Source organism: Mobula birostris, chromosome 8, assembly GCF_030028105.1.
Source record: "Mobula birostris isolate sMobBir1 chromosome 8, sMobBir1.hap1, whole genome shotgun sequence".
NCBI lineage: Eukaryota > Metazoa > Chordata > Chondrichthyes > Myliobatiformes > Myliobatidae > Mobula > Mobula birostris.
The window spans coordinates 99,095,652-99,118,818 of record NC_092377.1 but is presented as its reverse complement, the minus strand read 5'-3'; the positions used below and the strand labels follow the sequence as shown (position 1 = coordinate 99,118,818).

Sequence of the window (23,167 nt, the reverse complement as noted above, 5' to 3'; positions counted from 1 at the left end):
TAAGTCGGATCACTTTGCCGTTAACACTGTGAGTGTGTAATTTTGTATTTGGCTTAAATTTTTCTTAGCAAGATTCACCCTGACTCTTTCTCCCCTTCCCCCCCCCCCTCCCAACCTTTTCCAGTCAGCACTTGTCCCATTTAACCTGTCTCAGTGCAGGTGGACTTTAGGACCCGGGGGAGCTCAGGACCCACTGCCCACAACTGCTGCTGAATCAGCGGTGTTTCTGTTCCGTTGACGGAAAACGATCACGATTGAAAATAAAGTGGAAATAATAAAGCGATCGGAAAGAGGTGAAACGCCATCAGTCATTGGAAAAGCGTTAGGCTACAGTCAGTCAACGATCGGAACAATTTTAAAGGATAAAGTGAGAATAATGGAGCCTGTGATAGGCCCTGACCCAATGAAAGCTACAACTATTACTAAGCAATGCAGTGGTTTAATTATTGAAATACTGTACATAACTTTTATAATTGTTTTATATGCATAGAAAGTTAAAATATATACTATATACTAAGACAAATGTTTGACTAACTGATGCTAAATAATACCGAATGTACCTGTTCCGACTTACGTACAAATCCGACTTAAAGACAGATTTAGGAACGGAACTCGTTCGTAACCTGGGGACTGCCTGTATTTGGGTAGGTACTCAGGTAAAATGAGTGAATGAATGACAGTTGGAAAAGTAGAATGAACTGAGAAAAGAATGCCATTTTAGAAGCTGCAATGAGAGTTAATGGATGGTAGGTGGAAAGTAAAGAGATTGGACCAATATAAGAGAAAAAGGAGGCAACATTTGATTAAAGAGAGGGGTTAAGCTACTAAAGTGTCACCCATAACCTTTGATCTCAGCAGCACCACACCAACTGAGAGGACTAATGGAGACCAAAAGCAAAAGTAAACAGTAAAAAAAATTGCTAATTTCTAACAATACTTAACTATTTCTGCAATGTGGAATGCTGTGGAAGACTAACTTCTTATATTTTTATACTCCACTGTAGTTCGTACATATGTACTCACTGAGGAAACTGAATTTGAGAACCAAGGAACTAAGTAGTCTTCTCTTGGTGCTGGATATTTGCCCTAAAAAGATACCTATTTCTCTTTCCACAGCGGTTGGTGTTTCCAGTATTTTTCAAAAATTATTTTTGTAACTCAAATTTAAGCTGAATAGTTGCATTACTGCAGATGTGTATCTGTGCTCCCTATAGCCACATGTACCAAACACTGTACCATTACTACCCTCTTCTTAAGAGAGGACAATGGAAGTCCACCCTGGTAGATTATATCCAGTGTGACAACAAAAGAAGCAAGACTCATTTGAAAGAAAAAGATGTTAAAAAATAAAATGGTATCTTTGTAATCTTGAGAACTTTTTAAGGTGTGATTGTTGGATGTATGCTATTAGTTAACAGGAAACCTGCACTGGTCTTGATCTTAAGCGTGCTGAAGAAAATAAGTTAGGAAAACTTCTAAATTTGAAATACATTTAATTTTTAAAAAAATTCAAAATACTTTTGGCAGTGGCTGCTAAATGTACCAGTAATAAACCGAACACAAGATTGATGGAGCTGAAATTTGTCAGTTGTGTGCCAGCTGGAAAGATCTGCATAGTATTTAAGATCCTCTGTGCTTGGAGAATGAACTTTAAAAAAAAATTGTGTACCGCCACTCTTGCATTCATCTGCCAACATACTTTGCCTGAGAGCTGTTTGAGTAAATTGCATTTGATACAAATGTCAGCATTGATTCTGTCTCCATTGGGCAAAACTGCAGTATGATTTCTTTGTCTGTGAGATGGATCTGTTCCCACTCTTTAATGTTTTGATTATTTAGAACTATTTCTGGCATTCTGTCATATAGTATAAAACTTGTTATATAAAATTGGTGCTCATCAGATTCCTTGTCATTATTGAAAAGTAATGACTTGGCAGTGTGTTGAAAGGATCATCAGATGTGGTATCTAGATTGACTGCTATGCCAATGAGAAAATAAGTCTTTATAATTTTGCTTTCAAGAGGAGGGTGTTGTTGGCAAGGCTAGTAACAATTGCTTATCTATAATTCCCTTTGAGAAGATGATAGTGAGTCGCCTCCTTGTTCTCCGGTGAATCCGTGCCCGTTGCTACGGAGATGAGAATTCCAGGATTTGGATTCTGTAGTGCTGCAGGAGAAGTAATATTCCCAAGCTAGGATGATATGTGATTTTGAGGGGAGCCTGTGGGAGATTGTATTCCTATGTTTCTGCTGCTGTAGTTGTTGTTGGTGCATGAGGTGCTATCAGGATGGTGTGGGTGTGTAACTGCAGTCTGTTCTGTAGGTGGCACACAATCAGCCACTGTACACTGTCAGAGGGAATGAATGCTTAGCATGGCAGATGTCCTGCCAATCGATCCAATGTGAAATCTGCAGGATGGTGTTGAGCTTGAGATGTTGCTGAAGTTGCACTCATTCAGGCATGTTGTATAGGATATGCCATGCCACCCAGACACTTACATCATAGATGATGGAATGGCTTTCAGATGTCAGGAGATGAATCACTCACTGCAGCCACCTAGCCTCTGACTTGCTGTTGTAACTGTATTAAACTTATTTTCTACCAGCATTGCACTTTCTCTCTAACTGTAACGCTTTATATTCTGCACTTGTTATTGCTTTTTCACTGTATTACCTCACGCACCCTGATGAAATGAGCTGGGATGTTAAGACGTTAATGAGGCCTGATTTGGAGTATTGAGTGCAGTTTTGGCCACCTACCTACAGGAAAGATGTAAATAAGGTTGAAAGAGTACAGAGAAAATGTATAAGGATGTTACCGGGTCTGGAGAACCTGAGTTATATGGAACGATTAGATATTTATTCCTTGGAATATGAGAGATTGAGAGAAAATTTGATAAGAGATATTCAAAACTATGAGGGGTATAGATGGGTTAAATGCAAGCAGGCTATTTCCACTGAGGTTGGGTGGGACTACAACTAGATGTCATGGGTTAAGGGTGAGAATGGAAAGTTTAAGGGGAATATGAGGGAAGGCTTCTTCATCAGAGGGTTGTGAGTGTGGAACAAGCTGCCAGCATGTGGTGCACGTAAGCTCAATTTCAAAGTTTAAAAGAAGTTTGAATAATATACATGGATGGGATGAGTATGGAGGGCTGTGGTCCAGATGCAGGTTGATGGGAATAGGCAGTTTAAATAGCTCAGCACAGACTAGATGGGTTGAAGGGCCTGTTTCTGTGCTGTACTTTTCTATGACTCTTTGGATGGCATGTAAAAACTGTTCCTCCCTAAATGTGACCATAATAAACAAAATTACAAAATTGTACTTTTCTCCTGAACCAGTGGGGTGTCAGCAAGTTATGATTGTAAAATGTGTCATGTGAAAGGGTAGTGGCTTAAAAGTGTGAATGTGGGTGGGGGAGTAGTTGATAGGCCGATGAGATAAGTATTGTTTACAGACAATACTTGGGGGGATGGGATTTTATTGTACTAAAGGACTGTTCTATAGGCTTATAACAGCAGGATAGAAATTGTCTTGAGCATGGTGGTGTGTGCTTTCAGGCTGTTGCATCTTCTGCCCAATGGAGTGGGTCGTGAGAAGAGAGAAAGTCCAGGGTGAGTGTGGTCACTGATTATGTTAGCTGGCTTATAGGAGCAGTGAGAAGTGTAGACAGAGTCCATGGAGGGGAGGCTAGTTTCTTTGGGTAGCAACAAGATGCTGGAGAAAACTCCTCAGGTCAGACAGCATCTATGGAAAAGAGTAAACAGTCCTGAAGAAGGGTCTCGGTGCAAAACATCGAAAGTTTACTCTTTTCCATAGATGCTGCCTGACCTGCTGAGTTCCTTCAGTATTTTGTGTGTGTGTGTGTTGCTTTGGATTTCCAGCATCTGCAGATTTTGTCATGCTGGTTTTCTGTGATATGCTGAGCTGTGTTCACTATTGGTAGCTATCTAGTTTGGCTTTGTGCAGAGTAGTTTCACAGCTAAGCTCTGATGTATCTGAACAGGATGTTTTCTATAGTGTATCTATAAAAATTGGTGAGGGTAAAGGGGCATGTTTCTTTAGCCTCCTGAGGAGAAGAGTTGCTGGTGCACTTGGTCATCGCGTCTCCATGGTTGGGCTCAGAGAGACCATTAGAGACAGTTACTTCCAGGAGCTTGAAGCTTTCAACTCTCTTGACCTCAGCACCTTTGATATAAACAGGACCTATCCAAGAACCTGCACATGTAGTAGACATAATGGCCTTACTGAAGCACGATTCTGTGAGGTGTTTTTGTAGCTGCCTTGCATATTTTCAAAGCACAGCCTCTGGTGACTTAATAGTATACAAGCACATATTGGTGAGGCAAGCAAAACTAATGAAGTACACACAGCTTGACATGTTTCTTGCATTGGGTTCCTTTATACAAGTAAAGCTTGCATGTTATCTTTGGAAGTTGATCTTCATTTGATTAAAGTATAAGGCATACATTTGACCATGTGTTTAGCTGATGTTTGACCTGGGAAATCAGATACAGTGATCCTCATGGTATTTTGGGGAGTGAGGGGACGTGTTCCTAGAAAATGGTGAATCCTGAGAGGCAGGATTTATGAACATTTGGAGAGGCATAGTATGATTAGGAATAGTCAGCATGGCTTTGTCAAAGGCAGGTCGTGCCTTACGAGCCTGTTTGAATTTTTTGAGGATGTGACTAAACACATTGATGAAGGTAGAGCAGTAGATGTAGTGTATATGGATTTTAGCAAGGCATTTGATAAGGTACCCCATCCAAGGCTTATTGAGAAAGTAAGGAGGCATGGGATCCAAGGGGACATTGCTTTGTGGATCCAGAATTGGCTTGCCCACAGAAGGCGAAGAGTGGTTGTAGACGGGTCATATTCTGCATGGAGGTTGGTGACCAGAGGTGCGCCTCAGGGATCTGTTCTGGGACGCCTTCTCTTTCTGATTTTTATAAATGACCTGGAGGAGGAAGTGGATGGATGGGTTAATAAATTTGCTGATGACACAAAGGTTGGAAGTGTTGTGGATAGTGTAGAGGGCTGTTAGAGTTTATAGCAGGACATTGATAGGATGCAAAACTGGGCTGAGAAGTGGCAAATGGAGCTCATCCCAGATAAGTGTGAAGTGGTTCATTTTCGTAGGTCAAATATGATGGCAGTATGTAGTATTAACGGTATGACTCTTGGCAGTGTGGAGGATCAGAGGGATCTTGGGGTCTGAGTCCATAGCACACTCAAACCTGCTGTGCAGGTTGACTGCAGGAATTCTGCAGGTGCTGGAAATTCAAGCAACACACATCAAAGTTGCTGGTGAATGCAGCAGGCCAGGCAGCATCTCTAGGAAGAGGTAAGTCGACGTTTCAGGCCGAGACCCTTCGTCAGGACTAACTGAAGGAAGAGTTAGTAAGAGATTTGAAAGTGGGAGGGGGAGGGGGAGATCCAAAATGATAGGAGAGGACAGGAGGGGAAGGGATGGAGCCAAGAGCTGGACAGGTGATTGGCAAAAGGGATATGAGAGGATCATGGGACAGGAGGTGCGGGGAGAAAGACGGGGGGGGGGAACCAGAGGATGGGCAAGGGGTATAGTCAGAGGGACAGAGGGAGAAAAAGGAGAGTGAGAGAAAGAATGTGTGTATAAAAATAAATAATGGATGGGGTACCAGGGGGAGGTGGGGCATTAGCAGAAGTTAGAGAAGTCGATGTTCATGCCATCAGGTTGGAGGCTACCCAGACGGAATATAAGGTGTTGTTCCTCCAACCTGAGTGTGGCTTCATCTTTACAGTAGAGGAGGCCGTGGATAGACATGTCAGAATGGGAATGGGTCACCTGTCCAGCTGTTGGCTCCATCCCTCCCCCTCCTGTCGTCTTCTATCATTTTGGATCTCCCCCTCCCCCTCCCACTTTCAAATCTCTTACTATCTCTTCCTTCAGTTAGTCCTGACGAAGGTTCTCGGCCTGAAACGTCAACTGTACCTCTTCCTAGAGATGCTGCCTGGCCTGCTGCGTTCACCAGCAACTTTTATGTGTGGTGCAGGTTGACTGTGTGGTTAAGAAGGCATATGCTGCATTGGCCTTCAACCGTGGGATTGAGTTTAAGAGCTGAGATGTAATGTTACAGCTATATAGGACTCTGGTCAGACCCCACTTGGAGTACTGTGCTCAGTTCTGGTTAGATCACTACAGGAAGGATGTGGAAACTATAGAAAGGATGCAGAGGAGATTTACAAGGATGTTGCCTGGATTGGAGAGCATGCCTTTTGAGAATAGGTTGAGTGAATTTGGTCTTTTCTTCTTGGAGAGGTGGAAGATGAGAGGTGACTTGATAGAGGTGTATAAGATGGTGAGAGGCATTGATTGTGTGGATAGTCAGAGGCATTTTCCCAGGGCTGAAATGGCTAGCACGAGAGGGAAGAGTTTTAAGGTGCTTGGAAGTAGGTACAGAGGAGATGTCAGGGGTAAGTTTTTTATGCAAAGAATGGTGAGTGCGAGAGGGTTGTTATGGCATATGTTGTGTTGGCCTTCATTAGTTGGGGGTTGAGTTCAAGAGCCACAAGGTAATGCTGCAGCTCTATAAAAGCTTGGTTAGACCTCACTTGGAATATTGTGTTCATTTCTGGTTGCCTCATTGTAAGAAGAATGTGGTGCTTTGGGACAGTGCAGAGATTTACCAGGATTCTTCCTGGACTAGAGAGCATGTCTTGTGAGGATAGCTTGAGTGAGTTAGGGCCTTTCTCTTTGGGGCAAAGGAGGATGAGAGGAGACTTGATAGAGGTGTACAGAGCGATTAAAGACATAGAGTGGATAGCCAGGGAACTTTTCACAGGGTGAAAATGGCTAATACGAGCAGGCCTAATTTTAAGGTGATTGGAAGAAAGTATTGGGTGGGGGGGGGGGGCGGTGTCCGATGTAAGTTAAAGAGAGCGGTGGAATGCCCTGTCAGGCAGATACCTTAGGGACATTTATGAAACTTCAGCACATGGATGATAGAAAAATGGAGGACTGTGTTGGAGAGGAGGGTTAGATTCTTAAAGTAGGTTAAATGGTCGGCACAATGTCGTGGTCCAAATGGCCTGTACTGTGGTGTAATGTTCAATGAAACCTACACAGCCACAAGGAGGGCATGCAATCTCCACACAGATAGAATCAGAGGTTTGAATTGAACTAGCTGTCTGGCACTGTGAGCCAGCAGCTCTAGCAGCTGTCCGCATAGGGCTTGAACTGGTCACGGAAATTGTATTTTGCCCTCCTGATCAAAGGTGGCCTATATGTTAATTCATTTGTGTAGAGAACCATAAGCACACAATCCTTGCAGTCAGGGTGTTTCTGTAAAATTTTGTAAAGGAACACTTCATGCATTTTTTTGTTGACTTAGGACTATTATAACTAAAAAATCAAGTTTCAACATGATCTGTTTTTGTCATGCTGCTAGTTGTCTGGGAAACTTGGATTGGCTGTAAATGGACAAGGGCTCAGTTGCAAAACTCTTGGCTCCTTAACGTTTAAAATGAGCAGTGGGGGTTGTCCTCTAGTTCTTCCAAGCAATCTCTGTTGATTTGATCTGTTGATTATTGTACCACAGTGATAGTAATTCCATTCTTGAGTGCCAATTAAGACATGGTATTTATTTGTGTTCATGCCTTAGGTCAGTTGGCAAACCCTCGTACTTTCCACTAATGCATCCTGAAGTTCTGAATGGTGCAACAGAAACACATTTAAAAAAAAAATCTCGTTATAAAGGCTAATGAGGTTCAGTTTTACAGGAAAGTGCACAGCATGCAAATTGGTGTTACAGAACACACCCACAAGCTATTCGTTAGCTTTTGAAGCCTTGATGAAATTGGATTTGTGAGGAGACTCGTTTATGAAAGAAATGCATTTCATTCTCTGCTTAACCACTGTTCAGTTTTCTAAGTCAATCACATTACTTCTGGGTGAGAGTTAACAAAATTAGCTTGCTGTTTGTGTTGTTTGAATTAAACATACATACAAATACAATTTCAGTGAAGTTGTAGCCTTTTGATCCACCTACTAAATTTGGGTTAGCATTCTGGAACTCTTCTGTAAGTTGTGTTTTCCCCCCCCCCCCCCCCCATCCACAAAACCTCTGGTACCTTTTATAACTTGGAGTTGACTTTTACAGTATGGTATTGTGCACAGAGGGACAGGCAACTTGGGTGGTTACAGTAACATGTCTTCCTGTATAACTTGTACAAATCCACATTCGTATGTTGGCTGCCATATCCAGCAATAACAGGAGACCTGTGGAGGAGAGTTTTTAAAGTGGAAGAGCTGTTGCATCGGGGCAGTTCCACTCTCTTGATGGTGGAAGTCTAGGTTTAGTGGTATGAGTCATTGTCACAAACTGGGACTTTCCTTGGTTGCAATGGATGACCATGACTTTCCCTATGCCTTGTCATGCTCTCCACAAATCATCGCAGAACCGCCTTCCTGGTCATTGGATCTCACTGTTGATCTCATCCACCTAGTCCACTGGAGCTGAGTTTACATGTTAGGGCAGGCATGTCCCTATGTCACCGGGGTACAAGACCCACTGGTACCCTCACCTGGTTTAACTGTCAGTCGACGTGGTGTACTGGGGTGTGGCTGCTGTCACGTGTACACCGCTATTTGGAGCCACAGGTGAGAGCTGAGTGTCCGGTGGAGCCTATAGGTGAGTGAACTGCCCCAGAATGGACACGACAAACCCCTTCAGAGATTCTGTCCCTCCCTGGGTACCTCGTATACCCCCCACATTCATTCATATTCATTTATTTTACTCTATTTTCACAGCTTGTTATAATACAGGAAATAACATTTACTGTTACCCAAGCTGACTAAATTTTGCTCATACCCTCACTACATTGTCCTTCCATTCTCACCAAGTCAAATCCAAGCTGTCAAAGTGTACAATTTTCCCTTTTAACTGTATGGGACTGGGAATAACGGCATCTGACTCTCCAGCCTGTCTTCAGCCACCTCTATCTCAGACAACTGTGTGGTCAAGGGTGACTTGCTTCCACTGTAAATGTGCTTGAGCATGATTTTTTATAAACCATGAGGTGGCTATTGCACATCAATCACCGTACAGTCTTGGCAGTGTGAGGTTTTGGTGGTCTTCGATTACTGCACAGGTTTAGCACATATACATTCAGTCAGAGTGGATTATGTGCTCCCTGTCTCCAGTTTCCTTCCTCTTTCACCCTTTCTACCTCCCTTGGAATGCTTCACTTAATGTCCTCACTTTCCCTCTGCCTGGCACTTGCACATACTCTCTGCCCCTCTGATACATATGCCCTTGTATCACTCTGCCATAGTTGGATGCATCAACAAGGGAGATGAGGCTGAGTACAGGGCTACGGTAGGAAACTTTGTCACATGGTTTAAGCAGAATTATCTGCAGCTTAATGTGAAAAAGTCTAAGGAGCTGGTGGTAGACCTGAGGAGAGCTAAGTACCGGTGACCCCTGTTTCCATCCAGGGGGTCAGTGTGAACATAGTGGAGGATTACAAATACCTGGGGATATGAATTGACAAAAAACTGGACTGGTCAAAGAACACTGAGGCTGCCTACAAGAAGGGTCAGAGCCGTCTCTATTTCCTGAGGAGACTGAGGTCCTTTAACATCTGCCGGATGATGCTGAGGATGTACTACGAGTCTGTGGTGGCCAGTGCTGTCATGTTTGCTGTTGTGTGCTGGGGCAGCAGGCTGAGGGTAGCAGACATCAACAGAATCAACAAACTCATTCGTAAGGCCAGTGATGTTGTGGGGATGGAACTGGACTCTCTCACAGTGGTGTCTGAAAAGAGGATGCTGTCTAAGTTGCATGCCATCTTGGTCAATGTCTCCCATCTACTACATAAGGTACTGGGTGGGCACAGGAGTACATTCAACCAGAGACTCATTCCACCGAGATGCAACACAGAGCGTCATAGGAGGTCATTCCTGCCTGTGGCCATCAGACTTTACAACTCCTCCCTTGGAGGGTCAGACACCCTGAGCCAATAGGCTGGTCCTGGACTTATTTCATAATTTACTGGCATAATTTACATATTACTATTTATGGTTTTATTATTTATGGTGCAACTGTAACGAAAACCAATTTCCCCCGGGATCAGTAAAGTATGACTATGATTATGTAGCAATTCCACTCCCACCCCACACAAAGGTTACACAACCAAGTGTAGTCCATTCCAGTCCTGGTGAACTGGAAAATCTTCAGTTTGCATAACACTGCCTGAAGTTGGCAGATTGTGGTCAGCCAGCTCTCTGCGAACTTGATTATGATTGCTCGTGCTTGAACTATAGTTCCTGCTCTGTCAAGGATGTGACAGAAATCAATGTGGAGACTGCTTCTCATTTCTCCCTGGCCCCAGTTAGATGGACCTAGTCTATAGAATGGGCGCCAAAACTTATGGATGTGCTTCATTGAACCTGTGTATTAGGCAGTCAGAATAGATAAAATGGCTGAATTTTACTTTTCCAAGTATGTGGTTCTGAACTAAATTTACCTTGACGTTTTAATAGAAATTCCACCAAAATTTTACAGCTAGGTATTATAAATACAAGATATTTATAACTCAGTTCTTAAGTTGGCTTGTAGCATCTTAAATATCTTGTCCTATCAAACACTAATAATAGATTGACTTGGTTTCAATCTGCAACATCTTGAAAATGCATTGCAGTTATTCTCCCAGGTTGTTCAAACAGCATCTCTTAAGCCAAGCTTTTCTAGCATCAGTAGCAAGGAGTTCAAGTACCTAGAGTATAACGCAGGAGGTAATTCCCAAGTTGTTGACCGCCTGGCATGGAAACTTTACCATTGGTCTTTCTCTGTCACTGGAAGGCCCTTCCCTACAGTACTGTGAGAGCATCTTCTGTAAAAGGATTGCTGTGATTCTTGGAGGTGGCTTATCGTCACCTTTCTAAGGGCAGTAGGGGATGAGAAATAAATGTTGATTTTTGAAAAATGTTTTGCAAGTCTTGATTATTTGAGTTTCAAATTCTTGGCATTTCTCTCAAATTCACTCCAGATATGACAATGAAGCAAGGCAGTCAACATTTTTCAGCTTTTTAAACTAGATTTGAATGTTTATAGGAACAGAAGTGGAGACCTTTGCTTCAATGAGTCTGTCCCAACAAATTCAAAGACTTGGTTCCACCTGTTTTTCCATTCACCATTCTGAGTACAGTACAGGACATCTCCAGCTTGCCAATGCTCAACAACTTCTAACAATCAAACACCCGTAAAATACAAAAGTCCGCTGTGTGGTGCTATGAAGAGGAACGAGTTTGCTCGCTCCTGTTTTTGAAGTTATTCTCTTCTGTCAGTCTTGTGTACTTCGATTTATCCATTACAATACTATGGAGTAACCCCATTGATTGATTTTAGTGTATTTTCTGACTTGGGCACAAAATTGCTTTTCAGGACGGCTGTGAAAATGGAACCAGCTCATTATCTATAGGTAGCCTGCATTCCAAATGTTAATCACTAGTCATGTTAAGAATTTTCTCAAATTATCTTTAGCTCTTTTATCAAAGCAATTAAATTTATACCTTCTAGATATTCATCCTTTAGGCATGTATCTATTTGTTTCATGGAAACACCTTATTGATCTTTAATCTGATTAAATTTCCTCTTAGTCATCTGTGCTCTTTGAAGAACAAGCTCTGCTTCACCAAACATCTTTATAACAATAATCTTTCATTCGCAGAATTGTTCTGAATCCAAATCAAAATCAGGTTTAATATCACAGGCATATGCTGAGAAATTTGTTGTTTTGCAACAGCTGTACATTGCAATACATAATAAAAAAACTATAAATTACTGAAGTTGTGCAGAAAGAGAGGAAAAAAGTGAAGAAGTAGTGTTTATGGATTCATTGTCCATTCAGAAATCTGTAGGAGGAGGGTGTTCCTGAAACATTGAGTAGGTGTCTTAAGCTCCTGTACCACCTCCTTGATGGTAGCAATGGTAAGAGTGCATGATGGGGTTCCTCAATGATGAATGCTGCTTTTTTTTTGAGGCATTGCCTTTTGAAGGTGTCCTCTGCTGGGGAGTCTAGTGCTCATGAGAGAGCTGGCTGTGTTTACAACTTCCTGCAGCTTTTTCCCATACTGTGCAATGGCTTCACCATACTAGACGGTGATGCAACCAGGTAGAATACTCTCCATGATACATTTGTAGAAGTTTGCAAGTGTCTTTGGTGACATACCAAGTGTTCTCAAACTTCTGATGAAATATAGCCACTGTTGTGCTTTCTTTGCAATTGCATTAATATGTTGGGCCCAGATAGATCTTTAGAGAAGTTGACACCCAGGAACTTGAAACTGTTCACCCTTTCCACTGCTGATTCCTTGATGAGGACTGGTGTGTGTTCCTTTGATTCCCTTTTCTAAAGTCCACAGTCAGTTCCTTGGTCTTACTGGTGTTGATTACAAGATGGTTATACTCAACCAGCTGATCTGTCTTGCTGCTGTATGCCTCCTCATCACCGTCTGAAATTTTGCCAACAATAGGTAACACTATAATGGAATTAGTTGTTTCAAATGATGAATTCACACTTGATTTGTAAGTTATTGTCCAGTGCAGTAGGTCTAGCATGAATAAAATCAGTTCCTGGTATTTTAAGCAGTTTATAAAAGCCAAAATTCAAAAAAGAATTCAAGTAGGCAGGACTATCTGTGTTTAACGGCCTAGTTCTCAACTCAGGAGTAATGAAATGATCTGATCAGATGTTTAAATTTATAACCCTCTAATTGAAATGCATTTCCCTTTTCCATTTTTTAATTTAATCAGCCACGATAGCACGCCGGAAACCTGTTTACAGCATAGAAGTTGTAGTTTATTGAGGAAATCGTATTTAAACTGGTGATGATGAAGATTGAGTCCACACCTCTTGAGCAACTGCAGCATCTTGGCTGCATTCACTTTCACTTAAACCCAGGCTAATGCAGTACTTCCAAATGGATAAAAAAAAACTTAATTGTTTAATTCACCTTTCCATCGGAGTGTTGCCAGCAATATTATATGGAGCCTGGATGAGGATGCATATCGTATACTGTGTAATATTTCGTCTCGCAATTGCAATTGAGGGATTGCTGCTAAAGTTCACCACATTGATTTCTGGTGTAGTGGGTATGTTGTATGGGGGACATTTATGCAACCTGTCCAGTACTTAGAAGAATGAGAGGTTATCTCATTAAAATATACAAAAATTCCTGTGGGACTTGCTGGTATCAGAGAAGAGGAGTCCAGAACCAGGGATCATAGTCTCAAAATAAAGAGTCAATCATTGTGTACAGAGATGAAAACAAGTTCAATATACATAGACTGCTTTATTATTTCTACACCATTTGCAAAGTTTCCACATCTTTCTGGTAATGATACTCCAAATACAGCCTAACTAAAGTTCATATTGCTGCAACATAACTTCCTTTCTCTTACACTCATAACCCCCAACTATTGAAGTTAAACATGACATATGCTACCTAACGTCTGAACAAACTGTGTGGCCACTTTCCTTGAGCTATGCACTTGGACCCCAAAATCTCTCTGTACATCAATGCTATCAAGGGTCCTGCCATTACATAGAGTGCATATAAAAAGTATCTCTCCCCCCCCCCCCCCCGGAAGTTTTCATGTTTTATTGTTTTACAACATTGAATCACAGTGGATTTAATTTGTTCTTTTATGACACTGATCAACAGAAAAAGACTCTTTCATGTTAAAGTGAAAACTAATCTCTACAAAGTGATCTAAACTAATTATAAAGAACAAAATAGTTGATTGCATAAGTATTCACCCCCTTCAAGTCAGTATTTAGTAGATGCACCTTTGGCAGCAATTATAGCCTTGAGTCTGTGAGGATAGGTCTCTATCAGCTTTGAACATCTGGTCACTGCATTTTTTTCCCCCATTCTTCTTTACAAAAGTGCTCAAGCTCTGACAGATTGCATGGGGATTGTGAGGGACCAGTCCTTCTCAAGTCCAGCCATAAATTCTCAATTGGATTGAGGTCTGGACTATGACTTGTCCACTCCTGGACAATAACTTTGCTGTTTTTAAGCCTTTCCTGTGTAGCTTTGGCTTAATGCTTGAAAATTATCTTGCTGGAAAACAAATCTTCTCCCGAGTTGCAGTTCTCTTGCAGACTGCATCAGATTTTCCTCCAGAATTTCCCTGTATTTTGGTGCATTAATTTTACTCTCTACCTTCTCAAGCCTTCCGGAGCCTGCTGCAGTGAAGCATCCCTACAGCATGATGCAGCCACCACCATGCTTCACAGTAGGGATGGTGTGTTTTTGATGATGTGTGGTGTTTGGCTTATGCCAAACATAGCGTTTAGTCTGATGACCAAAAAGCTCAATTTTGGTTTCATCAGATTAAAGAATCTTCTTCCAGCTGACTTTAGAGTCTCTCACATGCTTTCTGGCAAACTCTAGCCAGGATTTCATGTATGCTTTTTTTCAACAGTGGCTTTCTCTTTGCCATTCTCCCAGAAAGCTGCGATTGGTGAAGCACCCGGGCAACAGTTGTATGCACAGTCTCTCCCATCTCAGCTTCTGAAGCATATAACTCCTCCAGAGTTGTCATAGGTCTCTTGGTGGCCTCCCTCACTAGTCTCCTTCTTGCACAGTCACTCAGTTTTTGAGGACAATCTGTGTATCCATCTCCTGACTTGTACTTTTCGATAACCTTTTTGTGAAGTTGCTTGAAGTGCTCTTTTGTCTTCATGGTGCAGTTTTTGCCGAGATACTGACTCACCAGCAGTTGGGCCTTCCAGATACAGGTGTATTTTTACTACAATTAATTGAAACACCTTGACTGCACACGGTGATTTCCACTTAACTAATTATGTGACTTATAAAACCAGTCACAAACAAGAGAAAATCAGCAGGTGCTGAAAATCCAAGCAACACACAAAATGCTGGAGGAACTCAGCAGGCCAGGCAGCATTTCGTGTTTGGCTGTACCAGTGATGATTTGGTGTGTCATATTAAAGGGGATGAATATTTATGCAATCATTTATTTTGTGTTTTATATTTGTAATTAATTTAGATCACTTTGTAGAGATCTGTTTTCTGTTGATTGGTGTTTTTAAAAAAGCCAAATTAAATCCACTCTTGATTCAATATAGCAAAACAATACAACATGAAAATTTCCAATGGTGGTGAGTACTTTTTATAGTAACTGTACATTATAATTTCCTTTCGCATTTGACCTCCCAAAGTGCACCATCTCAGTGCTTGTTCAGATTAAACCTCTTGCCATTTCTCTTCCCATATTTGTAACTATTCTATACTTTGCTGTATCTTTTGGCAGCCCTCTACATTGTGAACAGCTCCAATCATTATGACTAACCCACTGTCTACATTTTCATCCAATTCGTTTGTATATCTCACAAACGACAGGGAGCTCAGCACTGACCCCTATGAATGCCACTGCCATTGTTCTTCCAGCCAGAATGACACCCTTCCACCATTGCCCTCTTGTCTTCTCTGGGCAACCCAATTATAGTTTATCATTGAAGCTAATTTCTTGTCCTGTCTGCCTTGAGAATCCTTGGCAAATGCCATACTAAAATCCACGTAGACAAATCCTTTGCCCTACTCTCATCAAGTACTTTTGTCATTACCTTAAATAAAGCTGAATCATGTTTGTAAGACCTAACCCCCCTGCACAAACCCATGCCTTTCTATTGCGTTAATCTCTTCTTTAACCAGCAACGCCACCCCACCTCCCCTTCCTTCATGTCTATATCATTAATAACAATCTGCACTTTTGTAATAAGGTGGATGAATTGAAAGTGCAGATTGTTATTAATGATTATGATATAGTTGGGATCACAGAGACATGGCTCCAGGGTGACCAGGGATGGGAGCTCAACGTTCAGGGATATTCAATATTCAGGAGGGATAGACATGAAGGAAGGGGAGGTGGGGTGGCGTTGCTGGTTAAAGAAGAGATTAACGCAATAGAAAGGAAGGACATAAGCCGAGAAGATGTGGAATCGATATGGGTAGAGCTGCGTAACACTAAGGGGCAGAAGACGCTGGTGGGAGTTGTGTACAGGCCACCTAACAGTAGTAGTGAGGTCGGAGATGGTATTAAACAGGAAATTCGAAATGTGTGCAATAAAGGAACAGCAGTTATAATGGGTGACTTCAATCTACATGTAGATTGGGTGAACCAAATTGGTAAAGGTGCTGAGGAAGAGGATTTCTTGGAATGTATGCGGGATGGTTTTTTGAACCAACATGTCGAGGAACCAACTAGAGAGCAGGCTATTCTGGACTGGGTTTTGAGCAATGAGGAAGGGTTAATTAGCAATCTTGTCGTGAGAGGCCCCTTGGGTAAGAGTGACCATAATATGGTGGAATTCTTCATTAAGATGGAGAGTGACATAGTTAATTCAGAAACAAAGGTTCTGAACTTAAAGCGGGGTAACTTTGAAGGTATGAGAGGTGAATTAGCTAAGATAGACTGGCAAATGACACTTAAAGGATTGACGGTGGATATGCAATGGCAAGCATTTAAAGGTTGCATGGATGAACTACAACAATTGTTCATCCCAGTTTGGCAAAAGAATAAATCAAGGAAGGTAGTGCACCCGTGGCTGACAAGAGAAATTAGGGATAGTATCAATTCCAAAGAAGAAGCATACAAATTAGCCAGAGAAAGTGGATCACCTGAGGACTGGGAGAAATTCAGAGTTCAGCAGAGGAGGACAAAGGGCTTAATTAGGAAGGGGAAAAAAGATTATGAGAGAAAACTGGCAGGAAACATAAAAACGGACTGTAAAAGCTTTTATAGATATGTGAAAAGGAAAAGACTGGTAAAGACAAATGTAGGTCCCCTGCAGACAGAAACAGGTGAATTGATTATGGGGAGCAAGGACATGGCAGACCAATTGAATAATTACTTTGGTTCTGTCTTCACTAAGGAGGACATAAATAATCTTCCAGAAATAGTAGGGGACAGAGGGTCCAGTGAGATGGAGGAACCAAAGAAATCAATGTCCACCAAGCGTCACTTCTCACTACTTGTAATTGAAACCCTTGTAAGTTTTTTTTTGTGTGCCATACTCTGCCAGAGCCTCAGTGACCACTTCTTTTCAAGTGGTTGTCTTGCAGGAAAGATTCTGTGAGTGGTTCCCCACGTCCTTCTCATAGCACAGTTTTTTTTAACGAGGTCGAGTTGAGAGCTCGACACTCAACCCGGCCGGATGGAAAGCGTGTCCGGGAGCGGCCCGACTGGGTTCAAACTCAGGAACCTCCGCTCCGGAGTCCGGCACTGATGTCACTGCGCCACCAACTGGCCAGTTATACTCGGCATGAATTTTATAGACCTATCCATAAATGCACATCTTGACACTGACAGGAATTTGCCTTAGTAACTAAATTCTGTTAGAATCTTTTTCCTCCAAGGTTTTGATCTCTTCCCCTCTCCCTCCACTTTCTCATCACATGAATTTCATGTTGACAGGGTTAGCATGAAGCTTTGTGCACCTTATTAGGATAGAACCTTCTCAAGATAAGTACTGCTGCTGCTACAAAGTTTATTTTAAGTGCTTGGTGCTTTCGGCCAGGAAATTCTCCATTATTTTTGCCCCCTGAAATATTTGAAAAGCTTTTAGTTTTAAACTAAAAGCAGTGTCTAATTTCTAAAAGAAAGCTTTAAGATTGGAGCATGAAACAGTTTATATGGAAGAATTAATTTGCAGGTGTATCTTTTAAGGGCTTGTGCTCTCTCACTGAGAATCGAGCTATGAATCACCTTACTCTCAATTTAAGTACAATCTATGTAAATACAATAGATTGTATTTAAATCCAAAGAGGGGTAATTAGATTTTCAATAAATCCTGGTACTCAGTGTGACATTAGATTCTAGAACTGTTGAGGTGTTACCATGTTACAAAATCCCACTGGCTTAAAAATGTGTTGTACGTCTGTGTGCATACGAGCATTCACAGGTCCCAATTTGACAAAAGCTGTGTGTCATCTGAGTTTCATTATTTTGACTAACCTCGGCTTTTTTTTTGTTTTGTTTCTTGGTAGAATGCACAAAAATGTCATCAGCTTTTAAACTAACATTTTTAAGGTCAAAATCCTTATGAATTTTATTACAGTTCTGTTCTGTGATGATTGTAGATTAGTTCAAAGCACATCTGAAGGCAAGATGTGGTAGTTTGAAATGCATTCTAATATCCTGTCAGGAGGGATTTACAATAGCATCTGTGCTATATAGATTCAGGTTTACTTGATCTTCATATGATTTTCGCATACTCTGAGGTTGCAGTTGTGCAGCGTTCTATGTGTATGTAACACCCTGGGAAAGATTTCACTGCTAACATAATAGTCTTTCTGTAGAAGCAGTGTTTGTGTTATGGTTGGAGAGAACGGATACTTTGGAGCATGAGCTGGGATTTTTTTTATCGGCAAGAGATGAAGAGAGAAGACGCTGGAGAGAACCGGTTCTAGGATATGACCTGGTGGGGAGATCATGATTCAATGGAGCTGGGCAGCGAGATTGACTGAGGATTGGTGAATTGAGCTCCAACTGGTGTACATTTAATTGTTTAATTATAATGAGCCCTTTTTGTTTTTTCTTTGCTTTACTAACCCTTTACTTAAGATTCATAAATTGAATTCCTTTAATCGTACACAGTGTGTTGTCTGTCATTTCTTGGCACCAAGTTGTAACAGGATTGCAAATTACACAGCATCTACACAAAGTGGGATTTGGGGAGAAGAGCCGTTTCAATCTCACGGGTTTGGCAGAACTGGTGTATCTTCCCTCGACTTGCACAGCCAAGGAAACCAGCAGGGTTTCATGTATGTCCATGAAATTATAATTAAGTGCAAAAATGTCACCAGTGAATTTTTAGGCAGCAACTCATTATAAGAGAGGTTGATAGCAGGTTGGTTTTCTGGATTTTGGAATAGGATGGTGTACACAGTATAAACTGGGATGAGTGATGGTCCATTGAGCCTTAAAATTCATTGCTGGTGTAAAGTAAACTCTTTACTCCCCTCCCCCATCAAAAATGAATCAAGGCATCTTGACTCTGTTGACCAATCTTCATTGTTTTGTTTCTATTTGCTTGTTTGGGAGATGATGCTAAATGGAGGATTTCATTTTCTTTGACGTGTATTAGAGATTTATCTAGCACTATAAATAGAAGAATTTGATTCAGTTAAATTGGTCAGCTTCAATATAGTATCATCATTAAATATCAGTGTACCCACAACTTGCTATAGCTTTTGTGACCTATCTCCCCTTGATCCATTTTAGTCTTCATGAAGAAGTATCTTCTCTCTGGCAATACGAAGCATTGCTGCTGTCTTCCAAAAGAATACTGAGGAAATAAATGTACACTAAGCACAGTGGAATAGGATCCAGTCCATAATATTCAATTGCTTTACAGAAGTGCACATTCATTTTTACATAGTTGCATTATAATCTTCTCAAAACTGACTTGTTTTTCAGTCAGTTCATTCTAGAGTTTCTGGAGAAATTCAGCAGCCAATGCACACTTCTGTGCAGACCACATCATTGCCTTCTATTCAAATAGAAAATTGTGTAATGCAGACTAACACACCTTAGGTTACCTCAGTTTGTGAATAAAAGGACAAAGGGGAGAGAGGATGGGGAAAAACTTCTTATGAATGTGATAATATATCACGTTGGGTCTTCATTTCTTTGTCTTTTTATTTTCTCAATAAACCTTTGCCACTTTTGAGCTCCAGAATTATTAAAGGAATGTGATTTCATACAGCACAGTAGCGTAGCAGTTAGCATAATGCTATTGCAGAGCCAGCGACTCAGGTTCAATTCTCACCGCTATCTGTAAGAAGTTTGTACGTTCTCCTCATAGCCGTGTGGGTTTCCTCTGGGTGCTCTGGTTTCCTCCACAGCCCATTGACGTACAGGTTAGTAGGTTAATTGGACACATGGATGTAATTTAGCGACGTAGGCTTATTGGGCTGAAGGGTTTGTTACCATGCTGTGTCTCTGGAAAAAAAATACTGTGAAATTCAAAATGTTAAAAGAAGATCCTTTAGAAAAACTTGTTGTAACAAGCAGGCAAACAAATCCATAAAGTGTGAAGCGTATTATTTTATATTTCGCAACAGGTTGATAATTCCACTTTTCAATAAATGTTTCAAATGAAGTATAGCAGATCATTCCAGTTTGCTGTGTTTATTCCCTGGGTCTAAGAACTCTGCGGAGCCATCTGTTATTTTTAAAGTGATTGTCAGTTGGAATATTTAGCTTCAAGTGAAGATTTCATATTTGAGTCAGGTTTAAAACTGATGAAATTTAAGAGAAAATTTCTAAATTGAAAGGCTGTATCTCGTTAATGATGTCAACAATTACCTGTCAAGAATTTAGTAATCTTCATTTTTCAGTCATGAGCTGGATATCTTTTCAACTTCTAATTTCCACTATTTATGCAATATATGCTTTTGTTTTATTTCATATATTCTTTGAAGGATTTTGGTTTTAACAGCAAAATTCTTAGCATAATATTAAGAGGACATGAGTTGATAGTGTAGATTTTGAGAATATATTGCTTTTTAGCAAGATTGTTAATACCATTAATAATTTTTGATTGAATAATAATGTTCCATATAATTGTGTGAATTGTGCATGTCTGAGCCACCCTATTGTGTTGTTATTCATTCATAGTCCTCTCATGGAAAATGGAGCGTTTGTCCTGAGCCTGAGGAGAAAGGAGCTGTACTTTTCTCAATGGGATGTACAGTATGTCTGCTTCCATTTGGGATTGAGGAGATTCCTCAGTAATTTCTCTTTTTTTAAATTTCAGAAAAGGTAACCATACCAAAGCATCCAACACCGAAAGACAAGACGATTGAAAATGTGGCAGTATTCACTGACAAGCAAGAAAGGAAGCTGCGGTCCAATATGCGAACGACAGAAAGAGACCACAAGAAAACAGTGCAATGTGCATTTATGCTGGATCCGATTACTGGGTCCTCCACAAAGACTTCAATTCCCAACAAGCCTTACCTCTGCCTTGGCTGCAGTAACCCCAACCCTCCTGTCTCAGTGCCCCTTAGTAGACCCACACGGCAGACTTCCAGAACGGATTGTCCGGCTGACCGTCTGAAATTCTTTGAAACATTGCGATTACTACTTAAGCTTACCTCAGTTTCTAAGCGAAAGGAGAAAGAACAGAGAGGACAGGAAAATACCTCATACGAATGGGGGAGCAGAACAAATGAACTTATCTGGCTGGAGCTGCAAGCTTGGCATGCAAGTCGTAGCATAAGTGATCAAGATGTTTACCTGTATACAGCACGCCAGGCGGTCCCTGACATTATTAATGATATATTGAACTTCAAAGTAAATTATGGAAGCCTCGGTCAAAGTAAAGGTGGTGGTTATGCTGATGCTGCTGGAGTGGATGACATTTTTGAACAGAAGACTGATTGTATTCGGACTTCAGGAATGCACTTCTTTGGTCAGAGTGATTATCAGGAGCATCTTCAGTGTCAGAGGATAGCATGTGAGCAGGTGAAAAGTATTATGGAGCTGCTAGAGTCTGTGGAAGCACTTTACCCATCATTGCAGGCCCTCCAAAAGGACTATGAGAGGTATGCTGCAAAAGACTTTCAGAGCAGAGTGCAGGCACTGTGCTTATGGTTAAATATAACTAAGGATCTGAACCAGAAATTGAACTTGATGAGAACTGTATTGGGCATTGAGAAATTGCCAAACATTGGCTGGCCAGTGTTTGAAATCCCATCTCCTCGTCCTTCTGGAGCAAATGACACAGATGAGGAAGGAGGTGATGGCAAGAATTGCTTACAGCCTTGCCCATTGGATAATGAAGAGCAGAGAGGTCATGAAGATGAAGTTACTGGGTCAGAAAATGACAGGGAGCATAGTTCTCATAGGCATAAAGAAGGGGTACATGTTCACTTTCATCCTTTGGATATTTTCCCAAAGAGGTTTGAGAGGTCTGTATCTGAAGACGAAACGTCCTTAATGGGAAATCTGTCCTCTGATTGCCCACCTGATGCTGGTTTCAACAGGAATTGTCAGATGTCTATTTATAGACCTTTTGTTGATAAAGCACTGAAACAAATGGGACTACGGAAGCTAATAATGAGGCTTCACAAGTTAATGGATGGATCTCTGCAAAGGGCACGAGTAGCACTGGAAAAAGATGTTAGTACACTGGAGGTAAGAACTCTGAATGCTTTCGCTTATTTTTGTCCTTAAATGTTCACCTTTCCATGAAATACTTCCACTTGGCATTGCAATAGGGACAAGAGGAAATTGAGCTAACATTTGAGGTAGTTTTTGACAAAACTAGAAGTTAAGTTTAACAGTTTTATGCAAGTGTGGAAGCCAAGAAAGAAAGAGAAGCAAAGAATGAGAGATGAGGGAAGACCAAAAGGAAAGATGTGGAGGTAACATCTTTCCTAGTTGCTAAACTGAAACATGTATGTAGGGCCTCACTCTGAGGAATTCAGCTGTCTCTGAACTACAGAATATATTTTGAGCAAGTATAATTTGCTTTGCTTTTAAGTGCTACAGGCGAAGTTGTTTAAATCTGGTATAATGGAACCAGCAGCTTTCCTCCATATAGTGCAACAATCTTGTCCCACAGTGCTGCTGTCTCTGTGATTAAAAGGCATAATCCAGTTTTCAATACTTCAACCACTGACTTGGATCTGTAGAGGGTGAATTTTTTTTTTTTACTGGCAACATGGAAGTTTCTTGTAAGCTGTCATTATTTGTATGCCAAAACTACCTTTACCCTTTTTGTATGCACGTGCAAATACACAAGACCTGTTCCTGATCACTTTCCAGACTCTCCTCTGATTCAGGGCTGCTTATGGAGCTGAGCAAGTGCGTTCAGTGTGATAATTCCTAACCAGCTGCAGAGGAAAATCCAGTTGAACAAGCTGCAATAAGTTCTGGCAGCAGAACAGCATTCCCTTTGAGGGATAGTTTGGAGGGAACTGCAGCAATGGTAGTAAATAAAGTTGCCAAATTCAATGTACTCTTGAATGGTTCAATTGTAATTTTTTTTTCAGTTGTCTTTTCAAAAGTTTTTTTTTAAGATTTTGGATGGTTCTAAATGTCAGAACATTTTAGAAGCATCATATTTTAACAATTCTAGCTACCAT

The 23,167-nt window shown here is 41.1% G+C and overlaps 1 protein-coding gene across 4 annotated transcripts in view; it reads left to right on the top strand.

Annotated features, from left to right (window-relative positions):
* Positions 1 to 23,167, top strand: part of map3k4 (mitogen-activated protein kinase kinase kinase 4) — a 217,038-nt gene that overhangs the window by 86,717 nt on the left and 107,154 nt on the right. For all 4 annotated transcript variants that reach the window (XM_072265759.1, XM_072265760.1, XM_072265758.1 and 1 more), the window contains exon 3: positions 20,833 to 22,214. In XM_072265759.1, the coding sequence (XP_072121860.1) occupies positions 20,833 to 22,214 (1,382 nt within the window). The remainder of the gene's footprint in view (positions 1 to 20,832; positions 22,215 to 23,167) is intronic.